Genomic DNA, 26,802 nt, shown 5'->3' with positions numbered 1-26,802 from the left:
ATTAACCCTTGTGTTTGCTGTCATGTGTTTTATATTTCAACTAGTCATAGTTTAACATTTGTCTTGTAGGTGCTATCATGTATTATATATTGCTATTCGGTAAGTTGCATTTTGCCCAATTGATTTGTTGGGTGATGATGACGCACAATGAGCGTCGAAACTAGTACCAACCTTCTCTAAACGTTATGTGATACATATTCACATCAATAAACTTTCATGGTATTGAAAAGGTGGACCTTTAACATTTTCATTTTACTGTAATCCGGACACCTCTTGCACACACTACGTGATAGTCAAGCTAAACATTTAAACTCCAATGTAATTGATCCAATTATGCTGACAGTAATGAATAGTTATCATTTAAATAAATAGTTTTACAATACTGGTATATATATTTTAATTTGGAACACCCAATGATTCAAATATGTATTAATATCATGTACCGGTAACTAGCACAAACCTAGGTTATGTTAGCTGGGCGGTTTGTAAAGGAAGGAAGAAGACTGGAGTCATACTCTAATTGGGGTGTTCCCTGTCACGTATATGCCCTCTCCTTTACAGCCTTACTACAACTCCTAAATATCTTCATGACCATATTAAGAGATCTGTAAACTTAATTTACAACCTTGTTAATGTGATTAACCCCATGTAATATCTTAACGAATGGGTACTTACAGTAATTGCCATAAGGTACTTTCACTCCATCAGTGCAGTAGGCCTAATTAAAACTGAGAGGATTTTGCTCTTTATAAAACTTGCAACCTGACTTTTCATCCCATTTACCATCATACCATTGATTGCTGTCCAGTTAACAACTTTGTTAAGGATATTTTGCAATTGAAGCGATGCTCCAAAAAGGGATCTAACTGACATTTCTACCAAAAGTGAGGTTTTATCGGAATAAGAATCTAAATGGACGTTCCTGCATAGTGGCGCAGTCATGTGGAAGAATTCGGAACTTGTTGCTGTACTAGGGGGTGGTGAACTTCTGTCTCACGCAGAAAAGGAATCTAACTCAAGTTAAAGATGATGCTTTTTGCAATTAATTCATAATAGATATCTTGGTGGTTAGACCCCTATTCGGTGCATTGCTTCAATTGCTTTCTTACCTTTGATGCCTAGTTCATTAATCTCATGGGTTACTCATGGTTTGTCATTCACCATAAATGTTCCCATTGCTGAGTGGGTTCATTTGTAGAGTTAATTCCTAACTTAACCTTGATCTCATTATGAAAGCCTTTCTTCCATTGTTCTCACCTGTTTATACCATCTATGTCTGCTCCCACCAACTTATGAATGGGATAACCTGATTTTACCCAGCTTTCACTCCTGAAGGTCTTAAATCAAAGCAGTGGAATGTTAGGTGTTTTTTTTATTTATTTATAAATCTCACTTTACTTTCCTACACAAATTCCATTGATTTCAGCTTGAACTTGCTATAGTTTGATTCAGTTTCACTTGATACAATACCATCCTGAGAAGGTATGCATCACTTCGAGTGATCCACCACCTGCTTCAAGGTTGTGTACCCTAATTTTTGCATACATACATACATACATACATACATACATATTATCCGCACACTTTATCTTGGTGCATTTGTGTACGGGGGTGAGGAGTAAGGAGGGAGCTGTCCCGGTATCGATAGTGCTGCCTGGTGCTGCCAACTGAATGAAAATGAAATCTGAATTGAATCGAGAATATGATCGATCGATATGAAATTTCTAAACCGTTATCATCTTAAGCCAACAACTATGTCACATACACATTATATAACATTATAAAACATTTCTCGATGCGAATCTTGTTCCTAGCATGAATTCTATACTTTGGCTTTGTTGTGTAAACAACAACAGTACTAGTACGTAAAGTGTATGCCAGATGTCGCACAACGATGCTTAAGCGATTCATAGTTTGTGTTTCAAAGGTTGCCAGTACGAATCTCGAAGATTGCCGAGGTCGACCGATTCAGCACTAGGGTGTAAATGCACCAAGATAAAGTGTGCGGATAATACATACATACATGTTCATTATAGACTGTTATGCCTTTCAGCGTTCAGTTTGCAAGCCTCTGTGAATTTACTAAATGCCACCACAATCCTCTGTCTGTAACTGTTTCTGTGGCCACGTTTAGTTCTATACCCCTTATCTTTAAATGATTAGAAACCGAATCTAACCATTGTCACCTTGGTCTCCCTCTACTTCTCTTACCCTCCATAACAGAGTCCATTATTCTCCTAGGTAACTTATCCTCCTCCATTCACCTCACATGACACCACCACTTGAAGCCGGTTTATGCATGCATCTTCATCTAGTGAGTTCATTCCTAACTTAGCCTTTATTTCCTCATTCCAAGAACCCTCCTGCCATTGTTCCCACATGTTTGTACCAGCAATCATTCTTGCTACTTTTCTTGTCTGATACTTCTAACATACCGTATGAATAAGATATCCTGAGTCCACCCCAGCCTTCACTCCCGTAACGCAAAGTTGGTCTGAAAACAGACTGTTGTAAAGATAGTTTCATCTGGGAGTTGACTACCTTCTTACAGAATACAGTTGATTGCAACTGTGAGTTCACTGCATTAGGTTTACTGTACCTTTATTCAATCTCACTTACTATACTACCATCCTGGGAAAATACACACACATCCTAAATACTTGAAATTATCTACCTGTTCCAGCTTTGTATCCCTAATCTGACATTCGTTTCTCTTGGATTTCTTACCTACTGACACCAGTTTGCTGTTGAAAAGGCTAATTTTCGTTCCATACTCAATTTACCTATTTTCAAGGCTTTCGGCACAATCTGCCATTAAGACCAAGTCGTCAGCATAGGCCAGACTGCTTACTCCATTTTCACCTTACTAAATCCCCCCCTTGCCACTTAATACCTCTCAGCAGATGATACATATAAACTATGAACAACAAAGATGAAAGATTACAGCCTTGTCTAACCCCTGTAAGAACATTGCACCAAGAACTCATTCTTCCATCAATTCTCACTGCAGCCCTATTTTCAACATAAATGCTTTGGATTGATTTTAGTAATCTACACTTTAATCCCATATTCCCCCAGTATGGCGTACATCTTTTCCCCCTGTATTCTGTCATATGCCTTCTCTAGATCTACGAAACATAACTGTCTATTCCCCTCGTAGCAGTTTTCAATTACCTGCCACATACTGAAACTTTGATCCTGACAGCCCCTCTGTGGTCTGACTCCACAGTGGTTTTCATCCAACTTTCTCTCAACCACTGATCGTACCCTCCCTTCCAAGATACCAGTGAACAGCTTGCATGGTACACTGATCAATGAGGTACCTCAATAGTTGTTGCAATGCTTCCTCTTCCCTTGCTTATAGATAGGTGCAATTACTGCTTTTGTCCAATCAGAAGGTATCTTACTAACACTCCATGCTAATCTTATTACTCTATGAAGCAATTTCATCCCTACCTTCCTGCTATATTTCACTATATCAGGTCTAATTTCATCTATTCCTGGTGCTTCTTTTTATGTTTACAAGCTGCTCTCACTTCATTATTCCACCAAGATGTTTGCTTTTTCCCAACTTTACACACCATTGTTCCTGGGCATTCCCTTACTATTGCTACGGTACTACAGCATCCATGTACGCCCCCATTCTCTTTCTGTATCTTGAACCTGTTTACTTTTCATTGTTTGGAACTTTTCACTAATCAAATCCATGTACTTCCGTCCAATTTTCTCGTCCTGGAGATTTTCTACCCTTGTTCGTTTGCAGACAGATTTCACTTTCTCTATCCTAGGCCTAGAGATACTTAGTTCACTACAGATCAGATAGTGTGTGGTCTGTATCACCAAAAAATTCCTGGAAAACCCACACATTCCTAACAGATTTCCTGAATTCAAAGTCAGTTAAGATATAGTCTATTATGGATCTGGTGCCTCTACCCTCCATGTGTAGCGGTGAATAGCGTTATGCTCGAAGAGTGTATTCGTAAACTGCTAATCTCATTTTAGCACAGAAGTCCAGCGAACTCTTCCCATTCCTGTTAGCTTCCATATCTTCCCCACATTTACCAATCACCCTTTCATATCCTTCAGTTCTATTTCAAAATCTCACATTGAAATCACCCATTAGCATTATCGTATCCTTGCTGTTGACTCTTGACTATGATGTCACTGCACCTTCACATAGTGAATACACTGTGACATTTCTCTTCCTAATTCCTCCAACTGCCAAAACTACCCCATCATACACTCATTTACATGCCTAACAGAAACTATGTTGTGCAGTGGCATATACTCAGGGCTACCAAGGCTATCAATGAAGCTCAAACCTAAATTGAGAATGAGGGAAGTCTAAAGCACTTTATTGTTAAGCATTTGACACATTGTTCCATTTACAAAACTTGAATGCGGTGACAAAAAACGTCGCACATATTTCTGAGATCAAGGCATCGGAGACTGATATTGCAGCCCAGACTCTCGTCCCTCTCTCCTCAACTTCCCCTCGCGTCTTGCTGCTGTGTGGAAATTCTAAGTTCCCAACGAGGGAATTACATATTTTTCCAATTGCGGAGTTTTAACTTCCGTATGCAGTTATCAGACTGTGCCTCTTATATAGGGCTTCTGATAAGTTCACCTGCATACACCCCAGCGTCAGTGGGTAGGGTCTGACACATCCCACTCTGATGAGTCTAGTGTCAGACCTAAGACGAAACGCTGGTTAATAGAGCAAACGCCTGAACAACCTTACATCTGATCTGTTTTTTGCTGCTGTATATTGGTCAGGAGCGGGGACCGGGGATTATTAGGTGTGCTAGGCTTCGGTCCGTCGGATCGCCACTGCTAGCTATCAACCATGCGTTACTCATCGTATACACTTCCTCACTTCATACTTCTCACTTAATTATGTAGATAACATCGTGCTGGTATTTAACTCCCGTTAACTTCTACATCCTTGTATGAAGACACTGCAGGGCTGTTATAGGAGCAATATAGTTTTCTTTTTATTAGTAGATCTGCTAAAATGAAATACAATCTTTCAGGTTTAGTGTTCTCTTTTGTTGGCTGGAATCGAACCCGTGATCATGGATCGGACACCACCACTGATCTTCTGTTGAAGCTAATAAACCAGTGAATGATGGGTACGACTGCTGTAAAATTCAACATTTTTATTTAATAATAATAATAATAATAATAATAATAATAATAATAATAATAATAATAATAATAATAATAATGGTGCATGACATCTGCATAGGCTTGGTGGTGTCCTAATGAGGATATAAAATTAATAGCGAAGACGTCATGAACACCCAGTCCCCGAGCCAGGGAAATTAACAGCATGAGGGGGTTGATTCGGAAAATTGAACCGGGGCCATCGGACTAAAGGCAAACATTCTATCCATTTAGCCACAAAGCCAGACTTTAATTTGCTAAACCCTAGGCTACCATCTCCACTGATCAGTGGCAGAGGCCAGGGCAGTAGCTTGTGAAGCGGCCTTCACAACACAGGAGGCTTTTCTGTTGGCTATTGGCTGCAGCTCAAAACGCTTAAGGCTTGACGTTCACTAAACCAACCATTGAAATGGGGTAACATAAGTCTAGTGGTAGCCCACGTCTTGATCCTAGCATATGCCACTGATGTTGTGTATAATAGTATTCATGTTGAACAGTCCTACCCCCACACTCTGCCCTTTCCTTTTTAACACCCATCAAGTACACTTTATAATCTCCTGTCTCTTCCTTGTTTTCTCCCATTACCCGAATATCATTTACTCCTTAACACATCCAGATGCATCCCCTTTAATGACTCAGCCATTTCTAATTTCTTTCTTCCATTAGCTTCATTAATATTGATAGCTCCCCATCAACTTTCATTCCGTTCTCAAAGTTGTTTGTAAGGAGTCCCTCGCCTGTCAAATGGGAGTGGGACTCCGTTACTCCCATAGGTCTGAGGCTTGATTAAATGTTCTGAGCGTGTTTGGTGAAAATTCTGTGAAGCAAGATGCTACCCTTACTTACACTTGGTCCCAGCGAGGATCTCTCCTCTAACGGGTTAGGGACTGTTGGTGGACTGTATAGCCCTAGACACTTGAGCACAAGGAGGACCAAGACTCAGAATACATCTGAGATGCTCACTTCTGTTCCATAGCAACTGGTATCCCGACTCTCAGGACCAGTTACTAGGTCACTCAGCCGTTACCCATGGTTCACGAACTAGGACGTGACTACAGTAACCCACACCACAAACTAATTTTTATAACAAATTTAAATTGGAAAGGTTCTTGCGACCTTAGAAACTACATCCTGTTATCGGACATAGCATAATATAAATATTGAAGTTCTTTTGTCTGTAAAACGTCCTAACAAGGGTGGTTACAAAGAGGTTAAATATCCAGCATGGCATGTTGTTTTTTTTCTTTTCTTTTAATGCTGTTTATTCGGGGTGTCGACCTAGAAAGATCTTTTGCCTCTATGGCATGGTTTAATTGTCATAACATGTTACACAAGTCTGCCAACTTAGGTGCGGCTGGTGACGAGACCAGTGGTCTAGTTGGGGAGTCCTAGTATCCCATGACAGTATTGACTGGTGACAAGACCACTGGATGGTCTTTAAAATTTGTGAATTTTGCTCTTTTTGTACTAAATAAGTTATATTAATGTATGGGGTACATCCGGCACACACCATGGCTCTTTCAAACTTCTTGGTTTCGTTGTTTTCATAGAATGTGGCAGCCCTCTGGCCACATGTGATGCAAATTCTATTTGAGACAGTAGCAAACTGCACCAGCCAATAGAAACACAGAAAATAGTTTTATTTCCAAGATTGACAGTCTCAGTTTTAATTTTTTTGTATAATAATAGTTCTAGGGGCGGGTTAGTGAGTCCATGGCAAGCATAATATAATGATCTGTCCTCTCTGCTGCTTCAGGTAGCTTCACATAATTTTTCCACGATTTTCTCATTCCCCGGTGGAAGCTGGATGAGGGAAGTGGATGATGGTGATGATTGCTCATTCCTGAACATGCACCCCTGTTAGTAAAGTGCTGCCTGTGTGCCATATGTTGATACCTACAGAGGCTTTATCAGTGATTTAAGTGAGTGTGAAGGTACTTACTGAATCAACAAAGTGTCGTCTTCAGGCATCAGAAATGAAGTTCCTCCGTTCTTTTCTACAAAAACAAGTGCTATAGTTCTGTTTGTGAAATATTATTATTAGTTATTTACCTCCAAGTGCTGTAGTTTTGTTTGTGAATTATTATTATTATTATTATTATTATTATTATTATTATTATTATTATTATTATTATTATTATTATTATTAGTTATTTACCACGAAGGCACACGGTCAGTCTTTAACACAATTAGGCTGTCTGTTCTGTAACATTATACGATTTTCTTTTTAACAAATAATTACATGATCTAAAGTAGGCTACAGTTAATCTCCATAGTTATATTAGACACTCTGTGCCTTAGGTCAATCGCATCTACCAATGAAATAATCAAGAAACCGATCCTTCATCAGCAGCTTACATTATAATGTTTAGATGCCATGGTAATGAATGGGAAGTAAAATAAAATCGTTTTTCTTGTCAGTAGGTATGTTAGAAAAAATGGATAAAATAACTAATATGGATATCCGACAACAGCTTGGATCGGAAAGAAGTGTGCTGGAGAGCCTCAAAGTGAAGAGATTGCAATCATATGGTCACATGAAAAGAATGGATCCCCATAGGATTCCTCGAGCATACTTTGACCACAGTGTTCCTGGAAAGAGACCAAGAGGAAGACCTCGTGATGTTTGGGAGAAGCAGATTTTCAAGGACCTTGAAATCAGAGATGTAAACTGGCATCACAAATATGAACATCATCTGTGGGTGGACAGGACAAACTGGAGGAGGCTCGTACACACCTGCACCCGGCTTGCTGGAGCGAAGAAATGATGATGATGATGATGATGATGACGGCTCTAAGTAATGGAGAGGAACATACAAATTAAAATTAAGTTGATATAGAAAAATAGGAATATATAGGATGGGAGCACGATGCAGGACAGGTGGGAAGAGGAAGAAATAGAAAGAAAACACAAAAGGACCAGGACGGTCTTCACACACTGCTGTCTTCAAATAGATTGATTCTTCTCATCACTCTCAGTTCTACATTCATTTATTCTCAGCTTCCACCATCCTTGGTGCAGGAAATTTGTTTTCTTAGCTACTAATTTATTCTTTTGTGGGACATGAATATCTATAATCTTATTTCTACTGACCTTTCTATGGTATGTGAAAGAGAAATGTACTGTTAATTCTAACGGTCTGTACTTCAGATTCTTCCAGGACATTGTACCCTGGAAGTGAATAATGGTCCCAAAATTATTTTAGTTCAGGGGTTTCCCATTTGTAAGGGCTCGAGGGCCATTTTGGAAATGTTAGGCACGATCGTGGGCTGCACTTTATTAATAGGCTAATTTTTGTGTAATTCTGCAAATAGAACAGAGGTACTAGTTTGAAATAATATGCATAGTTGATTTGAAACTAAGGTTTTAGGCTGAAATTTCGATTGCTTACAACACTTTTACAATTGCATGAAGGACAATTATTTGACAAATGACAAATGATTAATTTAAAAAAAGTAGCTAATGACAAACTGAAATTAATAATGTAGTCAAAACTAAACTTAAAGAAGTTCAATTTAGTGAGAGTAGTGATATACAGTTGTAAGAGCCTAGAATCACAGCAATGTACTTCCGGGAGTACTTCCCTGAACATTTCTTCGAGTGTGCAGCTCTGTGTACCAACCTGTACTACCAATGACAGAAGAACGAAGAATTGAAACCGCTTCTTACACCAATGGAAATTAAAGTATTCTTGGTATTCATTGCATGCTACATTGCATAAAATGTCCACAGTGAGGTTGGCATGGAGTTCAAGAATTGGTATGGATCTCATAGCATTTTTATAATGGTTAAGACCCAGCACTATCATTTGTGCAGGCTCATTTTCCATCGAAATTTGGATTTTAATTTTTTTGGTAAAAAGTAATCTATTCAGACCAAGTGAATACTTAAAAACAGAAAATAATATTAAAGAATGAATTAGTTCTGACTTGGGTCTATACTGGATATAAAAATTAATACATTTTTGAATGAGCTATGAAATATTTTTTGTAAATTTTATTCATATTATTAAAATATTTTATTAAAAGCCCTTGTGGGCTACAATTTGAAAATCCCTGTTTTAGTTTAAAGGACAAGGGTATGTTATGATTTCTGATTTCCCCACCAGATAAATGCCGAGACTATACTTCCTTTAGGGCAATGATTGCTATCTAGTTCTAGCCCCTTCCTATTTCATCACCAAAAATCTCTACCAGTCTTACCATCAATAATATTAGAACACCTCACCACAGAATGTATAAGCAGTTTTGTATGTTCAGATACAGAAGAGAAAGTGTGTTTTGCTAATGTTTTAGTCGTGCAGTGGGATGATTATGGAAGTCAGGTATCAGTATTAGCACTTCATAAAGTAGGGAAATTATCTTCTGATATTTTTATAACCCTTAAGAAGCTGGCAGTCAGCAGGATGTTTGTGTATTGAACTGCCAGAAAGTTCATAGAGACTGAGATCTTTGACAACTGTGCATCATGAGGATAAGGAAGCTAGTTCAAGCAATGACGGCTTCCATTCATTGCTATCCTTCTAGAAAGCAGTCTATGATGGCTTTTGAGATGTTCATTTCAAAAATGTCAGTGTCTTGTGTGTTAAGAAGAGACCTGGGGGTGAAAAATTTGCAGCATAATCCAGGTGAATTCTTCACTCCACAGTTGAAGCAGCAGATGCAGAAGGACAGTTAGGGATCTTTCAACTATCAAAATGAAATGGTTTATGCCTCAGTCTCACAAGAAATTCATGCGAAAGCTCCGAAGATCGTGAGAGGTCACTATCGTGGTTTGATGGGGTCAAGATGACTCAATCTGTTACATTTAAACACTGATTTTTAAAAACAGTTCGTGTAAGTCTTAAAACCAATTAATATTTAATATATATGTCATTGTTTTTAGTATTAAGATTATCATGTGTTTTTACTATAATAGCTTAGGCTGAAGAAGTCTCACAGTAGAAGAGAAGAAACATGTCACTTTTCTTAAAATAAAATAAAAAAAGAATATTGTATTGTATTGTATTGTAAAGGTGGAGTCACTCAATTTCTCATTGAGGCTGACAATACAAATTTACTATGAAATTTATTTCTTGTGGTACACAATCTAGTGATTAGAAATTGTATACAACCACCTTCCCTACCCTGCCAGCCGGCGTTCTGAGTAACACATATTATTTACAGAAGAATGGAAAGATGTTGAAGCTGAGTTGGGAGAAGATCAGTTTGGATTCAGAAGAAATGTAAAAACACTTGATGCAATCCTTACTTTACATCTGATCTTCGAGGTTTGAATTAAGCAGGACAAGGCCACATACATGGTATTGGTAGATCTAGAATGGTTATCAGATACCGTGAAAGAATTATTATTTACAGTCTGTACAAAAATCAGTCTGCAGTGATAAGTATCCAGAGCTTTGAAAAAAGAAGTGCCAATCCAGAAAAGAGTGAGGCAAGGCTGTTGTTTGTCCCCTCTCCTTTCCAATGTTTATATGGAAGAGGCGGTAAAGGAAATCAAAGAGGAATTTGGAAAGGGAATCATAATACAAGGAGAGGAAATCAAAACTGTGAGATTTGCCAATGATATTATTTTATCTGAGTCTGCAGAAGATCTAGAGAAATTGCTGAAGAAGTCTTTGAGAAGGAGTACAAGATGAAAAATAAATTCAAGAAAAATGTAAAGGAGTGCAGCCGAATAGATGGTTACATTAGGAAATGAAGTTGGAAGTAGATGAATATTATTACTTGGGTAGTAGAATAATTAATGATGGCAGAGGAAAGTGGACATAAAATGCAGACTAGCGCAGGTAAGGAAGGCATTTCTTAAGAAAAGAAATTTGCTCATTTCAAACATTGATATAGGGATTAGGAAGATGTTTATGAAGACTTTCGTCTGGTGCGTGGCATTGTAGGGAAGTGAAACATGGATTACAACTAGCTCAGAAATGAAGAGAATTTAAGCATTTCAAATGTTACAGAAGAATGATGGAGGTGAGGTGGGTGGATCGAATCACAAATGAAGAGGTACAGAATCAAATTGGTGAGAGGAAAACGATTTGGAAAAATTTGACCAGAAGAGATAGAATGATAGGACAAATCTTGAGGCGCCGATGATTTGTTCGCTTGAGGTTTTTTTTTTTTTTTTTTTATGGGGCGAGTTTGGCCATGCAGTTAGGGGCACGCAGCTGTGAGCTTGCATCTGGGAGATAGTGGGTTCGACCCCCCACTGTCAGGAGCCCTGAATATGTTTTTCCGTGGTTTCCCATTTTCACACTAGATAAATGCTGGAGTTGTATTTTTAAGGCCACAGCTGCTTTCTTTCCACTCCTAGCCCTTTCCTATCTCATCCTCGCCAAGACCTATGTGTGTCAGTGTGGCGTAAAGCAAATTGTAAAAAGAAAAAGAAAAAAGAGTGGTTTTTGAGGGAAGTGTAGGTGGTAAGAATGGTAGGGGTTGACCAAGGTATGAATTTGATAAGCAGATTAGAGCACAGGATAGGGTGGCATGTAGAGCTGCATCAAATCGGCGTATGGACTGATGACCCAAATAACAACAGCTATATTTATCATATGTAATAAACTGTATTTATGGTAAGACTAAGTAGCAAAAATTAAAATACTACATCTACATTGTGTTTATTTATAGGTACTGACATATTATATGTATGATATTCTTGAGAGCCGACTGAGGCTGCGACGACTGGATGTGCCTTTATATGAGGAGTATTTAAAGAAGACATTCGTGTATGGTACAGACGACTGCTTGATTAATGATGATCGTCTGTTGATCCTGCTGCAAGGGAGTGGTGCTGTTCGAGCTGGAATGTGGGCTCGCAGGTTTGAGACATTGACTTTTTATTAGTGTACTTCTCATTTATTTGCACTTCCTGATTGTTAGTAGGTTGACAAATGAATCTAAACAGCCATTATGAGATCCACCTATTTTAGCACATTTTTATAGTCCTTTTGCAAGAAGCAGGTAGTAATATCGTTCAATTAGCAGTTTTGTACCAAGCAAATTATCTGTGCTTTAGGCCTTGAAGTGGTAGCTTGCTATTGGGAGATGGGTTCAAACCCCACTGTCAGCAGTTCTGAAAGCGGTTTCCCATTTTCACACCGGACCTTAATGAAGGCCACAGTTGCTTCCTTTCCAGTTCTAGCCTTGTCCTATCTCATCATCATCTTAAGACCTCTCAGCAATGTTAAACCAACAGCAAAAACTCATAATTTTGTATGTTGTAGAGTATTATATAGTAGTTTACCAGTTATACAGTGCATTATTAGCCAGTGTTTTCTGTTATATATCAGTTGCTATGGAAGGGCACTGGCCTCTCACTGCTAAGTTCCATGGTTCAAATCCTGGTTACTCCATGTGAGATTTGTGCTGGACAAATTGGAGGCGGGACGGGTTTTTACCGGGCACTCCAGTTTTCCCGGTCATCTTTCATTCCAGCAACATTCTCTAATATCATTTTATTTCATCTGTCAGTCATTAATCATTACCACAGAGGAGTGCGACAGGTTTCGGCAGCTGGCACAATTCCTATCCTCGCCGCTACATGGGGACTTCATTCATTCCATTCCTGACCTGGTTGAAAGACTGGAAACAGGTTGTGGATTTTAATTTTCAGTGATTGCTATGGAGTTTTGTGGTTTGATTATTTTTCCAGTGTGTTGGCTTAGTCAAATTTGCAATATTTTTTGTTATAGGTTCATGCTGATTTAGGTTATGACGTTCATCTTGGGCTTCCTTTCCTGCTTATTCATCTTGTTCATGTACTAACATATATCCGTGACTTCACCTGCATTTATTATTTCAATCGTTAAATAAATGGTTTAAATATATCTGTGATGTGCCGGGTCACATTAATTTTAATATAAATAAATACTTGCTCATTTCCCTCTCCATAAACAATATCTCTTGGGCACCAGCCTTCAAACTTATGGCTTGAAAACAATAATTGATAATTAATAGTAATAAGTAGTGTGGCTGTAGATACTCCCAGTGTTTGGGTTGAATTGAATTGAATTTATTGATAATGATGATATACATGCCACTGAGGCTGAAAAGCCCATTTATGTAGCATCTACTTATAACACAATACAAGTTTATGAATATACTAACTACATTTTATAATATTAAAATATCAAATTAAACATTAAACTTAAAATTAAAATACAGATACCAATTCCAATAAAGTTAAAACATAAATCATATAAGAAGTAATAAAGCATATCATTCGATTTTTTTAATATTTTAGGCTACAAGAATCTCAGGAATATAAAAAACAGAAACAATTTTCTTAGAAATATACATATTTCTTATTATTAGACACAAGAATACCTGATCTCAGCCCCTTGCGTACTCCTCCAGTAAGATACATGTTAAGGACTGCTTTAGTTGGGTGCAGTTCCTGTCATTTGCAAAACGGTGAAGGTTAAAGACATTGAAGATACGGGATGCAGTGCAAACAAAAGATTTGTTAACTTTAGTGGTACGATGAAGGGGAATTTGAAGGGTAGTTTTTGTAAACCTATTATCTCTGTTATGTACTGACTCCATAGATTTAAATGCTTTATATAGGTAGGGTGGGGTCTTCAGTTTGAGAATTTTGTGAGAGAACACTAACCATTAAGTACATGCTAACTAGGAAACTAAGGATCATTAAGAAGAATTTATGAAAGTACCAATTAAAATAACGATTTATTACGAAGAACGTGACGGCGTATTTACAAAAACTGAACTTATGGAAACTAAGAAAAATTGAATGAAATAAAATTAGCTCACCATTTGTAGATTCTGGTATCTGGATATGTTCGATGTAGGAGTTGCTGTTTCCTGGTCCTCTCGTACAAAATGTAGTAATGAGCCCTAATTTCAATATCAAAACCACTTTGGGTTGCGTTCATGGAGAGAATACACTTGTATTCTTCCATATTACAGAATTGTTGCATAACTAAAGATATAAAAAAAGCATCTCCTGTTCTAGACAAGTCAAAATCGGTCTCTTGCTAACTCTATCTCTTGTCATTGAGAGAGCTGTTTATCAATGGGAATATTTTTTTTAGTAGTCCTCTATTCAGATGTGAAGTGAACTGCAAACTAAATGGAGAACATCTTCTTATTGTCTGCCCTGTCTTCTCTTGTATAATAAGAACGATGAGAAAGACCTTCTTGCTCCGTCATCATGATCAACAGGCGCTAAGACATTCAGTAGTTAAGGCGTTAAGACCATCGGACACCAAGACCTTCAGACGCCGAGACTTTCAGACACTAAGGCCCTCAATGTAATAGACAAGAAAAATGTTCCACCGATCAATACATTTATTGTGAATTAATTATTGCACTAGTACCGGTTTCGGCCTATCTTGGCCATCATCAGCTAGCACACAAATTTACAGTCATTAGACAAAATTACAAAGATGTTACGTTAGAGCATCCGGATGTCTAATGAAAAATGGAAGTAAAATATATTGCAGTATGTTGCGTTAAAATATCTCTGATTAAAAGTGGTGATGGTTATAATAAACTAACACTTATTGATTGAGCATGGACATGAGTACATAAACACATTAAAATATATATGCCAAATCATAAGACACTAAAAAATATAGCACATTAAACACATTACAACATGGTATATTTTAAAAACGTCTATTAAAATTTGAGTTCATGTTGCGTTGCATTCATTCTTCAATCCTCTTGTAGTTCTTGTGTTGATTAAGTTGTATTAGGTGATCATCGAGAATGTTCTATGGCTGATATACTTTGTATTGGCATGTTACAAAAACTCTTGTCATTAAAATTTGAAAATTGAGTACTGTGCAATTCAACTGTTGATGTAGTCCAGTAAGATTTATATATACAGCGAGATAGGGTTTAATTTTAGAGCAGTTGGTGGCGACACCTCTCTTGTCTATGCACGTTATATGGTTGTTATCTGTAAAGAAAAGCTAATATGAGTATAGCGTATGTATGAAGGAATGCCTGGATGTATGTGTGAAATGAAAAGAGTACTTACTGTTGTTGCTGTGGAGGTTGTGTACCGATATGTTTGGAGATTTGTTGTGTTCTGCTACGAGTACGTCTGGGGCTCATGTTAGCTGTATGGAGGGGATGGAGGAGTGGCTATTGTGAAGGTAGGGGCTGGGTTAGGTTTGTGATTCGTCGGTTTGTTATGACGTGTGTTTACTAATTTGAGATAGTAATTTCTTATTGCAGGAATGACTTTGTCAAAGATGATACTGGTTTTCTCTGTAATGTCGTTAATGTTATGATTGGGGTTAGTGTATTGATCCAAAGAAATATAGAAATCTTCGGTTATGTTGAGCAGGGGGCCCTTAGAGTTTATGTTTAATATCATCATGTCATTATTGATGTCTGTGAAGTTGTGCTTAGATTCTTCTACATGTTGGCCTATTGATGAGAAATGGTTGTGCTTTACTGCATTTACATGTTCATTATAACGGACGGTGAAGTTTCTGCCTGTACGTCCAATGTAGCTTGTGTCACAGTTGTTACATTTGATGCGGTAGACACCTGATTGGTTGTATTTATTATTATTATTATTATTGACTGTTTTGGTGTTGTGTATAGTGTTGGTGCTGTTGTGTGTGGTTTTGAATGCTATTTTCAGGTTGTGCTTCTTAAAGATATTAGTTATAGTATATATATATATATATTGGTGTTGTTGAAGGTAAATAGGACATAATCTTTCTTCGGTTTGGCTTTTTTGATTAATTTAGTTTTAGGTTGAGATTTTATTTTGTGAATGATTTTGTTGACCATTTCTTTGCTGTATCCATTGTATTTGGCTATGTCATGGATTAATTTTAATTCATTATTTCGATCTTCTATTGTCATTGGGATATTGAAAGCTCTATGTATCATACTATAATAGGCTGCTCTTTTATGTGTGTTAGGATGAACGGAGTCATTTTTTATGGTATTTAAAGTGTGTGTGGGTTTCCTATAGATCTTGTAAGATAAGTGAGTGTCATGCCTGGTTATTGTTAAGTCCAAGTAATTTAAGGTATGGTTATTTTCTGTTTCTTTAGTGAATTTAATTTGGGGGTCTAAATTGTTAAGTTTGTCTAGTATAGTATCTGCATCAGTGAATCTATTATCTATAATTACGAAGATATCGTCGACAAATCTATACCAAAAATATGGTAATCCTTGTTGCTGATATATGGTATCATGAAATCTGAAGTAGTTATTGTTTAAGGCGAATTTAAGCAGAATCATGAATTATTCTATTTCTAAGGTGCTCAAGTTACTATGGTTTTTTAGGTTAGATTCAATTATTTTGACTGTTTGTTTAATAGGAATGTTAGGGTATATGTTTGTTATATCAAATGAAGTAAGGGTATGATGTTTTTCGATCTTTAGTTCTTTGGTTCTGTTGTAAAAATCTATTGAGTTTTGTATTGTTTTGTTTGCTAAAAATGAATAATGCTTTTTCAAAACTTTCTGAATGAATTGTGATAACTTATAGGTTGGACTGGCTTTATAGTTTATATTCGGTCTCATGGGTACATATTCTTTGTGTATTTTAGGGTAGGCCCTTGCGGATGGTAATTGGGGGTTCATAGTTATAAGTTTAGCAGATTCTGTTTCGGTGAGAATAAAGTGTGTGTTCTTGAGTAGATTTTTTAAATTCCTTTGTATATTATTGGTTGGATCTCGGCGTTTAATTGAAAAACTGTTGTCCTGGAAACATTCTTTAGTCTTTGTTATGTATTCATTCTTATCCATAATGACCGTAGTGTTGCCTTTGTCGGCTTTTGTTATTAGTAGATTGTTTTGTTTTATTTTGTTTGTTTAGGTTCGATTTATTGGTGGTATTCATGTTTAAGTTATTATTGTGAACTTTATTGATATATTGCGGGATTTTTCTACTGATTTCGTGTCTAACTTCGTCTCGTATATCGTGCAGAATTTTCTGTAAAGCGAGTTCTGTTTCGGTAATGGCAGTTATAATATTCTGATAGGATGGTGCATTACCCCAGTTATGTTTGGGTCCCCTGCTCAACATAGCCGTCTCTACATCGTCAAATACGCAACATACTGCAATATATTTTACTTCCATTTTACTTGGACTTAACAATAACCAGACATGATACTCACTTATCTTACAAGATCTATAGGAAACCCATACACACTTTAAATACCATAAAAAATGACTCCGTTCATCCTAACACACATAAAAGAGCAGCCTATTATAGTATGATACATAGAGCTTTCAATATCCCAATGACAATAGAAGATCGAAATAATGAATTAAAATTAATCCACGACATAGCCAAATACAATGGATACAGCAAAGAAATGGTCAACAAAATCATTCACAAAATAAAATCCCAACCTAAAACTAAATTAATCAAAACAGCCAAACCGAAAAAAGATTATGTCCTATTTACATTCAACAACACCAATCTATATATATAAAGTAGCTTGTCCTGACTGACTGACTGACTGATTCATCATCGCCGAGCCAAAACTACTGGACATAAAGAAATGAAATTTTGGGGATATATTCATATTAAGATGTAGGTGCTCGCTAAGAGAGGGTTTTTGGATATTCCGTCGCTAAGGGGGTGAAAAAGGGGGGTGAAATTTTAAAATGAGTGTGTCTATATCTCAAAACTTTAAAAGTTTACAGATGTGAAAATTGGTATTTAGAATCTTCTTTAAAAATAAGGAAACACGTATTTTTTGTTTTCAGAAAATCCCAATAGGAGGGGTGAAAAAGGGTGAAAAAGGGGTTGAATGCCTTTAATCAGGATACCGGTACCTATATCTCAGAAACTGAAGATATTACAGACCTCAAAATTGGTACTTTTGATATCTTTCAAAAATAAAGAAACACATACTTTTTTTGTTTTTGGAAAATCCTATTAATGCGAGGGTGAAAAGGGGGGTGAATTTTTAAAATGAGTGCATCTATATCTCAAAAGTTTTAAAGTTTAGAGATGTAAAAACCGGGCGAGTTGGCCGTGCGTGTAGAGGCGCGCGGCTGTGAGCTTGCATCCGGGAGATAGTAGGTTCGAATCCCACTATCGGCAGCCCTGAAGATGGTTTTCCGTGGTTTCCCATTTTCACACCAGGCAAATGCTGGGGCTGTACCTTAATTAAGGCCACGGCCGCTTCCTTCCAACTCCTAGGCCTTTCCTATCCCATCGTCGCCATAAGACCTATCTGTGTCGGTGCGACGTAAAGCCCCTAGCAAGAAAAAAAAAAAAAAAAAAAAAAGAGATGTAAAAATTGGTATTTAGAATCTTCATCTATATATATAAAGTAGCTTGTCCTGACTGACTGACTGACTGACTGACTGATTCATCATCGCCGAGCCAAAACTACTGGACATAAAGAAATGAAATTTTGGGGATATATTCATATTAAGATGTAGGTGCTCGCTAAGAGAGGGTTTTTGGATCTTCCGTCGCTAAGGGGGTGAAAAAGGGGGGTGAAATTTTAAAATGAGTGTGTCTATATCTCAAAACTTTAAAAGTTTACAGATGTGAAAATTGGTATTTAGAATCTTCTTTAAAAATAAGGAAACACGTAGTTTTTTGTTTTCAGAAAATCCCAATAGGAGGGGTGAAGAAGGGTGAAAAACGGGTTGAATGCCTTTAATCAGGATACCGGTACCTATATCTCAGAAACTGAAGATATTACAGACCTCAAAATTGGTACTTTTGATCTCTTTCAAAAATAAAGAAACACATATTTTTTTGTTTTTGGAAAATCCAATTAATGCGAGGGTGAAAAGGGGGGTGAATTTTTAAAATGAGTGCATCTATATCTCAAAAGTTTTAAAGTTTAGAGATGTAAAAATTGGTATTTAGAATCTTCATTAATAATAAAGGAACACGTATTTTTTTGTTTTCGGAAAATCCCAATAAGAGGGGAGAAAAGGGGTGAAAAAGGGGTAGAATGCCTTTAAAGAGAATACTTATATCTTAGAAACTGAAGATATTACAGACCTGAAAATTGGTATTTGGGATCTCCTTTAAAAATAAAGAAATGCGTATTTTTTTGTTTTTAGAAAATCCAATTAATGGTGGGGGTAAAAGGGGGATGATTTTTTAATATGAGTGTATCTATACCTCAAAACTTTTAAAGTTTATAGATGTAAACATTGGTATTTAGAATGTCCTTTAAAAATAAAGAAACACGTATTTTTTGTTTTTGGAAAATCCAATTAATCGGAGGGTGAAAAGGGGGTGAATTTTTAAAATGAGTGAATTTATATCTCCAAACTTTTAAAGTTTGCAGATGTAAAAATTGGTATTTAGAATCTTCATTAAAAATAAAGAAACACGTATTTTTTGTTTTCGGAAAATCGCAATAGGAGGAGTGAAAAGGGGTGAAAAAACGGTTGAATCCTTTAATGAGGCTACTTATATCTCAGAAACTGAAGATATTACAGATCTGAAAATTGGTGTTTGGGATCTCTTTTAAAAATAAAGAAACACGTATTTTTTGTTTTTGGAAAATCCAATGAATGGGGGGTGAAAAGGGGGTGATTTTTTAAAATGAGTGTATCTATATCTCAAAACATTATAGTTTATAGACGTAAAAATTGGTATTTAGAATCTCCTTTAACAATAAAGAAACACGTATTCTTTTGTTTTCGGAAAATCCCAATAGGAAGGGTGTAAAAGGGTGAGTAATGGGTTGAATGCCTTTAATGAGGCTACTTATATTTCAGAACCTGAAGATATTACAGACCTGAAAATTTGTATTTGGGATCTACTTTAAAAGTAAAGAAACACGTATTTTATCGTTTTTGGAAAATCCAAATATTGGGGGGTGAAAAGGGGGGGTGAATTTTTAAAATGAGTGTGTCTACATCTTAAAACTTTAAAATTTACAGATGTAAAATTGGTACTTAGATTCTCCTCTAAAAATAAAGGAACACGTCTTTGTTTGTTTCCTTAAATCCCAATAGGAGGGGTTTAAAAGGGTGAAAAATGGGTTGAATGCCTTTAGTAATGATACATATATCTCAGAAACGAAAGATATTACAGAACTGAAAATTTGTATATGGGATCTCCTTTAAAAATAAAGAAACACGTATTTTTTAGATTTGGAAAATCCAATTAATGGCGGTTAAACAGGAGTGACAAAATGGGGTGAATTTTTTGAAAGACTATATCTACAGAATATCTTGGAAACGTAAAATGTTACAGACGTAAAAAGTGGGTGTTTGGAATCTCCTGTAAATGTAAAGAAACATAGGTGATTTGTTTTGGGAAACTCCACTTAAGGGGAACTCAAAAGGGGTGAAATTTTAAAATGAGAATTTTTACAGTATCTCTCAAAAAACTTAACATGTTACAGAAGTGAAAAATGGTATTTTCATCTCTATTAAACATAAAGAAACGTATATTTTTAGTTTTCGGAAATACCACTTGGGTGGGGCGGGTGGGGGTGGGGGTAAAGGTGACTGAAAATGGTGTTGAATTATTTTAATTAGGCTACTGATATCTCAAATATGAAGATGTTACGGACGTGAAATTTGATATTTGGAATCTGCTTTAAAATTAAAGAAACACGTATTGTCGGAAAATCCAATGAAGGAGGGGGGGGGGTGAAAGAATTGAAAAATTAATTGACATAATTGTATGAGAATACATACATCTAATAAAAACTAAAGTTGTTACAGACGTGATAATTCGTATTTGGATCTCCTTTAAAAACAAAGAAAAACGCGTTTGGGGGGGGGGGGGGAACCATCGTGGAGGGCGGGAGTGTAAAGGAGTTGAATTCCTTTAATGAGGACACATAAATCAAAACTGAAGAATTTTGAGTCGTGATAATTGGTATTTAGAAGATCCTTTACTATTAAAGAAACAAGTATTTTTTGCGGGAAAATTCACTTGGGGAGGGGGGGAGTAGTGTGAAATGAAGTGCAAAAAGTAAATTATGTTTATGGGGATACTTATATCTCAAAGCTGAAGGTAATAGGCGTGAACATTGGTGTTTGGAATCTCCCTTAAACATAAAGAAACAAGCCTTCTTTTAATTTTTCGTGGGGGGGGGGGGAGGTGGCGGTAAATAAACTTAACGGCGGTGGGGTGTAGAAGGAGGTGAGACCAATTGATTTAACTGTTATTAATGTACTTATAAGGATCCTCCGTTGCTCAGACGCAAGCGTGCCGGCCTCTCACAGCTGGGTTCCGTGGTTCAAATCCCGTTCGCTCCATGTGTCATTCTTGCTGGACAAAACGGAGGCGGGACAGGTTTTTCTCCGGATACTCCGGTTTTCCCTGTCATCAGCCATTCCAGCAACACATAATAATAATAATAATAATAATAATAATAATAATAATGTTCCGGACCGTCGTCAAATGTGCGGACCGCGCTGGAAACGGCTCCTGGACGGGTAATGACTAAGAATGCAGCCTAGCCGCGGGTTCAGTGCCGCCAAGGTACCCAATATGACACCACGCTGGATCTCCTGAAGGATTTTATCCATATTAAAAACGATTATAGGAAAAGATGGCAAAGATTTACGGACCCAACTGACCGGGAGGAATACCTGAGCCTAACCCGGGAAGTACGGAATCGATTGCTGAAAAGGAAGATTGAAAAATGGGAGGAAACGTGCAGTAAAATAATAGAAAACGAGTCAGATCGGGAATTTTAGTGGATTCTCGCAGAAAACGAGTCAGATCGCGAATTTCGGCGGATTATATATCTAAAACAATAAGCATTCAATTATAAGTTTCAGTATAATACCGTAGCGAAGCACGGGTATCTTGCTAGTCTATATATATAAAGTAGCTTGTCCTGACTGACTGATTCATCATTGCCGAGCCAAAACTACTGGACATAAAGAAATGAAATTTTGGGCATAGATTCATATTAAGATGTAGGTGCTCGCTAAGAGAGGATTTTTGGATATTCCGTCGCTAAGGGGGTGAAAAGGGGGGTGAAATTTTAAAATGAGTGTGTCTATATCTCAAAACTTTAAAAGTTTACAGATGTGAAAATTGGTATTTAGAATCTTCTTTAAAAATAAGGAAACACGTATTTTTTTGTTTTCAGACAATCCCAATAGGAGGGGTGAAAAAGAGGTTGAATGCATTTAATCCGGATACGCTACTTATGTCTCAGAAACTGAAGATATTACAGACCTCAAAATTGGTATTTTTGATCGTTGTGAAAAATAAAGAAACAAATATTTTTTTGTTTTTGGAAAATCCAATTAATGCGAGGGTAAAAGGGGGGGTGAATTTTTAAAATGAGTGCATCTATATCTCAAAAGTTTTAAAGTTTAGAGATGTAAAAATTAGTATTTAGAATCTTCATTAAAAGTAAAGGAAAACGTATTTTTTTGTTTTCGGAAAATCCCAATAGGAGGGGTGAAAAGGGGTGAAAAATGTGTTGAATGCCTTTAAAGAGAATACATATATCTCAGAAACTGAAGATATTACAGACCTCAAAATTGGTACTTTTGATCGCTTTCAAAAATAAAGAAACACATACTTTTTGTTTTTGGAAAATCCAATTAATGCGAGGGTGAAAAGGGGGGTGAATATTTAAAATGAGTGCATCTATATCTCAAAAGTTTTAAAGTTTAGAGATGTAAAAATTGGTATTTAGAATCTTCATTAAAAATAAAGGAACATGTATTTTTTTTGTTTTCGGAAAATCCCAATAGGAGGGGTGAAAAGGGGTGAAAAATGGGTTGAATGCCTTTAAAGAGAATACTTATATCTTAGAAACTGAATATATTACAGACCTGAAAATTGGTATTTGGGATCTACTTTAAAAATAAAGAAACAGGTATTTTTTCGTTTTGGGAAAATCCAAATAATGGGGGGTGAAAAGGGGGTGATTTTTTAAAATGAGTGTATCTATATCTCAAAACTTTTAAAGTTTATAGATGAAAAAATTGGTATTTAGAATCTCCTTTAATAATAAAGAAACACATATTATTTTGTTTTCGGAAAATCCCAATAGGAAGGGTGGAAAAGGGTGAATAATGGGTTGAATGCCTTTATTGGGGCTACTTATATTTCAGAACCTGAAGATATTACAGACCTGAACATTTGTATTTTGAATCTACTTTAAAAGTAAAGAAAGACGTATATTTCGTTTTTTGAAAATCCAAATAATGGGGGGTGAAAAGGGGGGTGAATTTTTTAAAATGAGTGTGTCTACAACTTAAAACTTTAAAATTTACAGATGTAAAAATTGGTAGTTAGAATCTCCTCTAAAAATAAAGGAACACGTATTTTTTTGTTTCCTGTAAATCCTAATAGGAGGGGTGTAAAAGGGTGAAAAATGGGTTGAATGCCTTTAATGAGGATACATATATCTCAGAAACGAAGGATATTACAGAACTGAAAATTTGTATATGGGATCTCCTTTAAAAATAAAGAAACGCGTATTTTAGATTTTGGAAAATTCAATGAATGGCGGTTAAACAGGAGTGACAAATTGGGGTGAATTTTTTGAAAGACTATATCTACAGATTATCTTGGAAACGTAAAATGTTACAGACGTAAAAAGTGGGTGTTTGGAGTCTCCTGTAAATGTAAAGAAACAGAGGTGATTTGTTTTTGGAAACTCCACTTAAGGGGAACTCAAAAGGGGTGAAATTTTAAAATGAGAATTTTTACAGTATATCTAAAAAAACTTAACATGTTACAGAAGTGAAAAATGGTATTTTTTATCTCTATTAAACATAAAGAAACGTGTATTTTTAGTTTTCGGAAATACCACTTGGGAGGAGTGGGGGTTAAAGTGACTGAAAATGGTGTTGAATTCTTTTAATTAGGCTACTGATATCTCAAAAATGAAGATGTTACAGACGTGAAATTTGATATTTGCAATCTGCTTTAAAAGTAAAGAAACACGTATTCTCGGAAAATCCAATGAAGGGTTGGGGGGGGGGGGATGAAAGAATTAAAAAATTAATTGACTTAATTGTATGAGAATACATACATCTAATAAAAACTAAAGTTGTTACAGACGTGATAATTCGTATTTGGATCTCCTTTAAAAACAAAGAAAAACGCGTTGGGGGGGGGGGGGAACCATCTTGGAGGGCGGGAGTGTAAAGGAGTTGAATTCCTTTCATGAGGACACATAAATCAAAAACTGAAGAAGTTAGAGTCGTGATAATTGGTATTTAGAAGATCCTTTACTATTAAAGAAACAAGTATTTTTTGCGGGAAAATTCACTTAGGGGAGCGGGGGGGAGGGGAGTAGTGTGAAATGAAGTGAAGAATGTAAATTATTTTTATGGGGATACTTATATCTCAAAACTGAAGGTAATAGACGTGAACATTGGTGTTTGGAATCTCCCTTAAACATATAGAAACAAGCCTTCTTTTAATTTTTTTTTGGGGGGGGGGGGTAAATACACTTACCGGCGGTAGGGTGTAGAAGGAGGTGAGACCAATTGATTTTACTGTTACTCCGTTGCTCAGGCAGCAGCGCGCCGGCCTCTCACAGCTGGGTTCCGTGGTTCAAATCCCGGTCACTACATGTGATATTCGTGCTGGACAAAACGGAGGCGGGACAGGTTTTTCTCCGGATACTTCGGTTTTCCCTGTCATCAGCCATTCCAGCAACAAATAATAATAATAATAATAATAATAATAATAATAATAATAATGTTCCGGACCGTCATCAAATATGCGGACCGCGCTGGAAACGGCTACTGGACGGATAATGACTAAGAATGCAGTCCGGCCGCCGGTCCAGTGCCGCCAAGGCACCCAATATAACAGCACGCCGGATCTCCTGAAGGATTTTATCCATATTAAAAATGATTATAGGAAAAGATGGCAAAGATTTATGTACCCAAATGACCGGGAGGATTACCTGAGCCTAGCCCGGGAAGTACGAACTCGATTGCTGGAAAGGAAGATTGAAAAATGGGAGGAAACGTGCCGTAAAATAAGAAAAAAACGAGTCAGATCGGGAATTTTGGTAGATTCTCGCAGAAAACGAGTCAGATCGCGAATTTCGGTGGATTATATATCTAAAACAATAAGCATTCAATTATAAATTTCAGTATAATACCGTAGCGAAGCACGGGTATCTTGCTACTGACTGACTGACTGATTCATCATCGCCGAGCCAAAACTACTGGACATAAAGAAATGAAATTTTGGGGATATATTCATATTAAGATGTAGGTGCTCGCTAAGAGAGGGTTTTTGGATATTCCGTCGCTAAGGGGGTGAAAAAGGGGGGTGAAATTTTAAAATGAGTGTGTCTATATCTCAAAACTTTAAAAGTTTACAGATGTGAAAATTGGTATTTAGAATCTTCTTTAAAAATAAGGAAACACGTATTTTTTGTTTTCAGAAAATCCCAATAGGAGGGGTGAAAAAGGGTGAAAAAGGGGTTGAATGCCTTTAATCAGGATACCGGTACCTATATCTCAGAAACTGAAGATATTACAGACCTCAAAATTGGTACTTTTGATCTCTTTCAAAAATAAAGAAACACATACTTTTTTTGTTTTTGGAAAATCCAATTAATGCGAGGGTGAAAAGGGGGGTGAATTTTTAAAATGAGTGCATCTATATCTCAAAAGTTTTAAAGTTTAGAGATGTAAAAATTGGTATTTAGAATCTTCATTAATAATAAAGGAACACGTATTCTTTTGTTTTCGGAAAATCCCAATAAGAGGGGAGAAAAGGGGTGAAAAGGGGGTAGAATGTCTTTAAAGAGAATACTTATATCTTAGAAACTGAAGATATTACAGACCTGAAAATTGGTATTTGGGATCTCCTTTAAAAATAAAGAAACGCGTATTTTTTTGTTTTTAGAAAATCCAATTAATGGTGGGGGGTAAAAGGGGGATGATTTTTTAATATGAGTGTATCTATACCTCAAAACTTTTAAAGTTAATAGATGTAAACATTGGTATTTAGAATGTCCTTTAAAAATAAAGAAACACGTATTGTTTTGTTTTCGGAAAATCGCAATAGGAGGAGTGAAAAGGGGTGAAAAAGCGGTTGAATCCTTTAATGAAGCTACTTATATCTCAGAAACTGAAGATATTACAGATCTGAAAATTGGTGTTTGGGATCTCTTTTAAAAATAAAGAAACACGTATTTTTTGTTTTTGGAAAATCCAATTAATGGGGGTTGAAAAGGGGGTGATTTTTTAAAATGAGTGTATCTATATCTCAAAACTTTATAGTTTATAGACGTAAAAATTGGTATTTAGAATCTCCTTTAAAAATAAAGAAACACGTATTCTTTTGTTTTCGGAAAATCCCAATAGGAAGGGTGTAAAAGGGTGAGTAATGGGTTGAATGCCTTTAATGAGGCAACTTATATTTCAGAACCTGAAGATATTACAGACCTGAAAATTTGTATTTGGGATCTACTTTAAAAGTAAAGAAACACGTATTTTTTCGTTTTTGGAAAATCCAAATATTGGGGGGGTGAAAAGGGGGGGGGGTGAATTTTTAAAATGAGTGTGTCTACATCTTAAAACTTTAAAATTCACAGATGTAAAATTGGTACTTAGATTCTCCTCTAAAAATAAAGGAACACGTATTTTTTTGTTTCCTTAAATCCCAATAGGAGGGGTTTAAAAGGGTGAAAAATGGGTTGAATGCCTTTAATAAGGATACATATATCTCAGAAACGAAAGATATTACAGAACTG

The 26,802-nt window shown here is 36.4% G+C and overlaps 1 protein-coding gene across 4 annotated transcripts in view; it reads left to right on the top strand.

Moving 5' to 3' along the window:
- The window catches only part of LOC136881829 (FAM172 family protein homolog CG10038), a 160,258-nt gene that overhangs the window by 5,399 nt on the left and 128,057 nt on the right, over positions 1 to 26,802 (top strand). For all 4 annotated transcript variants that reach the window (XM_067154286.2, XM_067154272.2, XM_067154266.2 and 1 more), the window contains exon 4: positions 11,794 to 11,984. In XM_067154286.2, the coding sequence (XP_067010387.2) occupies positions 11,794 to 11,984 (191 nt within the window). The remainder of the gene's footprint in view (positions 1 to 11,793; positions 11,985 to 26,802) is intronic.

Source organism: Anabrus simplex, chromosome 1 (assembly GCF_040414725.1).
Source record: "Anabrus simplex isolate iqAnaSimp1 chromosome 1, ASM4041472v1, whole genome shotgun sequence".
In the NCBI taxonomy this organism is placed as follows: domain Eukaryota; kingdom Metazoa; phylum Arthropoda; class Insecta; order Orthoptera; family Tettigoniidae; genus Anabrus; species Anabrus simplex.
This window is presented reverse-complemented; position numbering and strand designations above follow the sequence as displayed.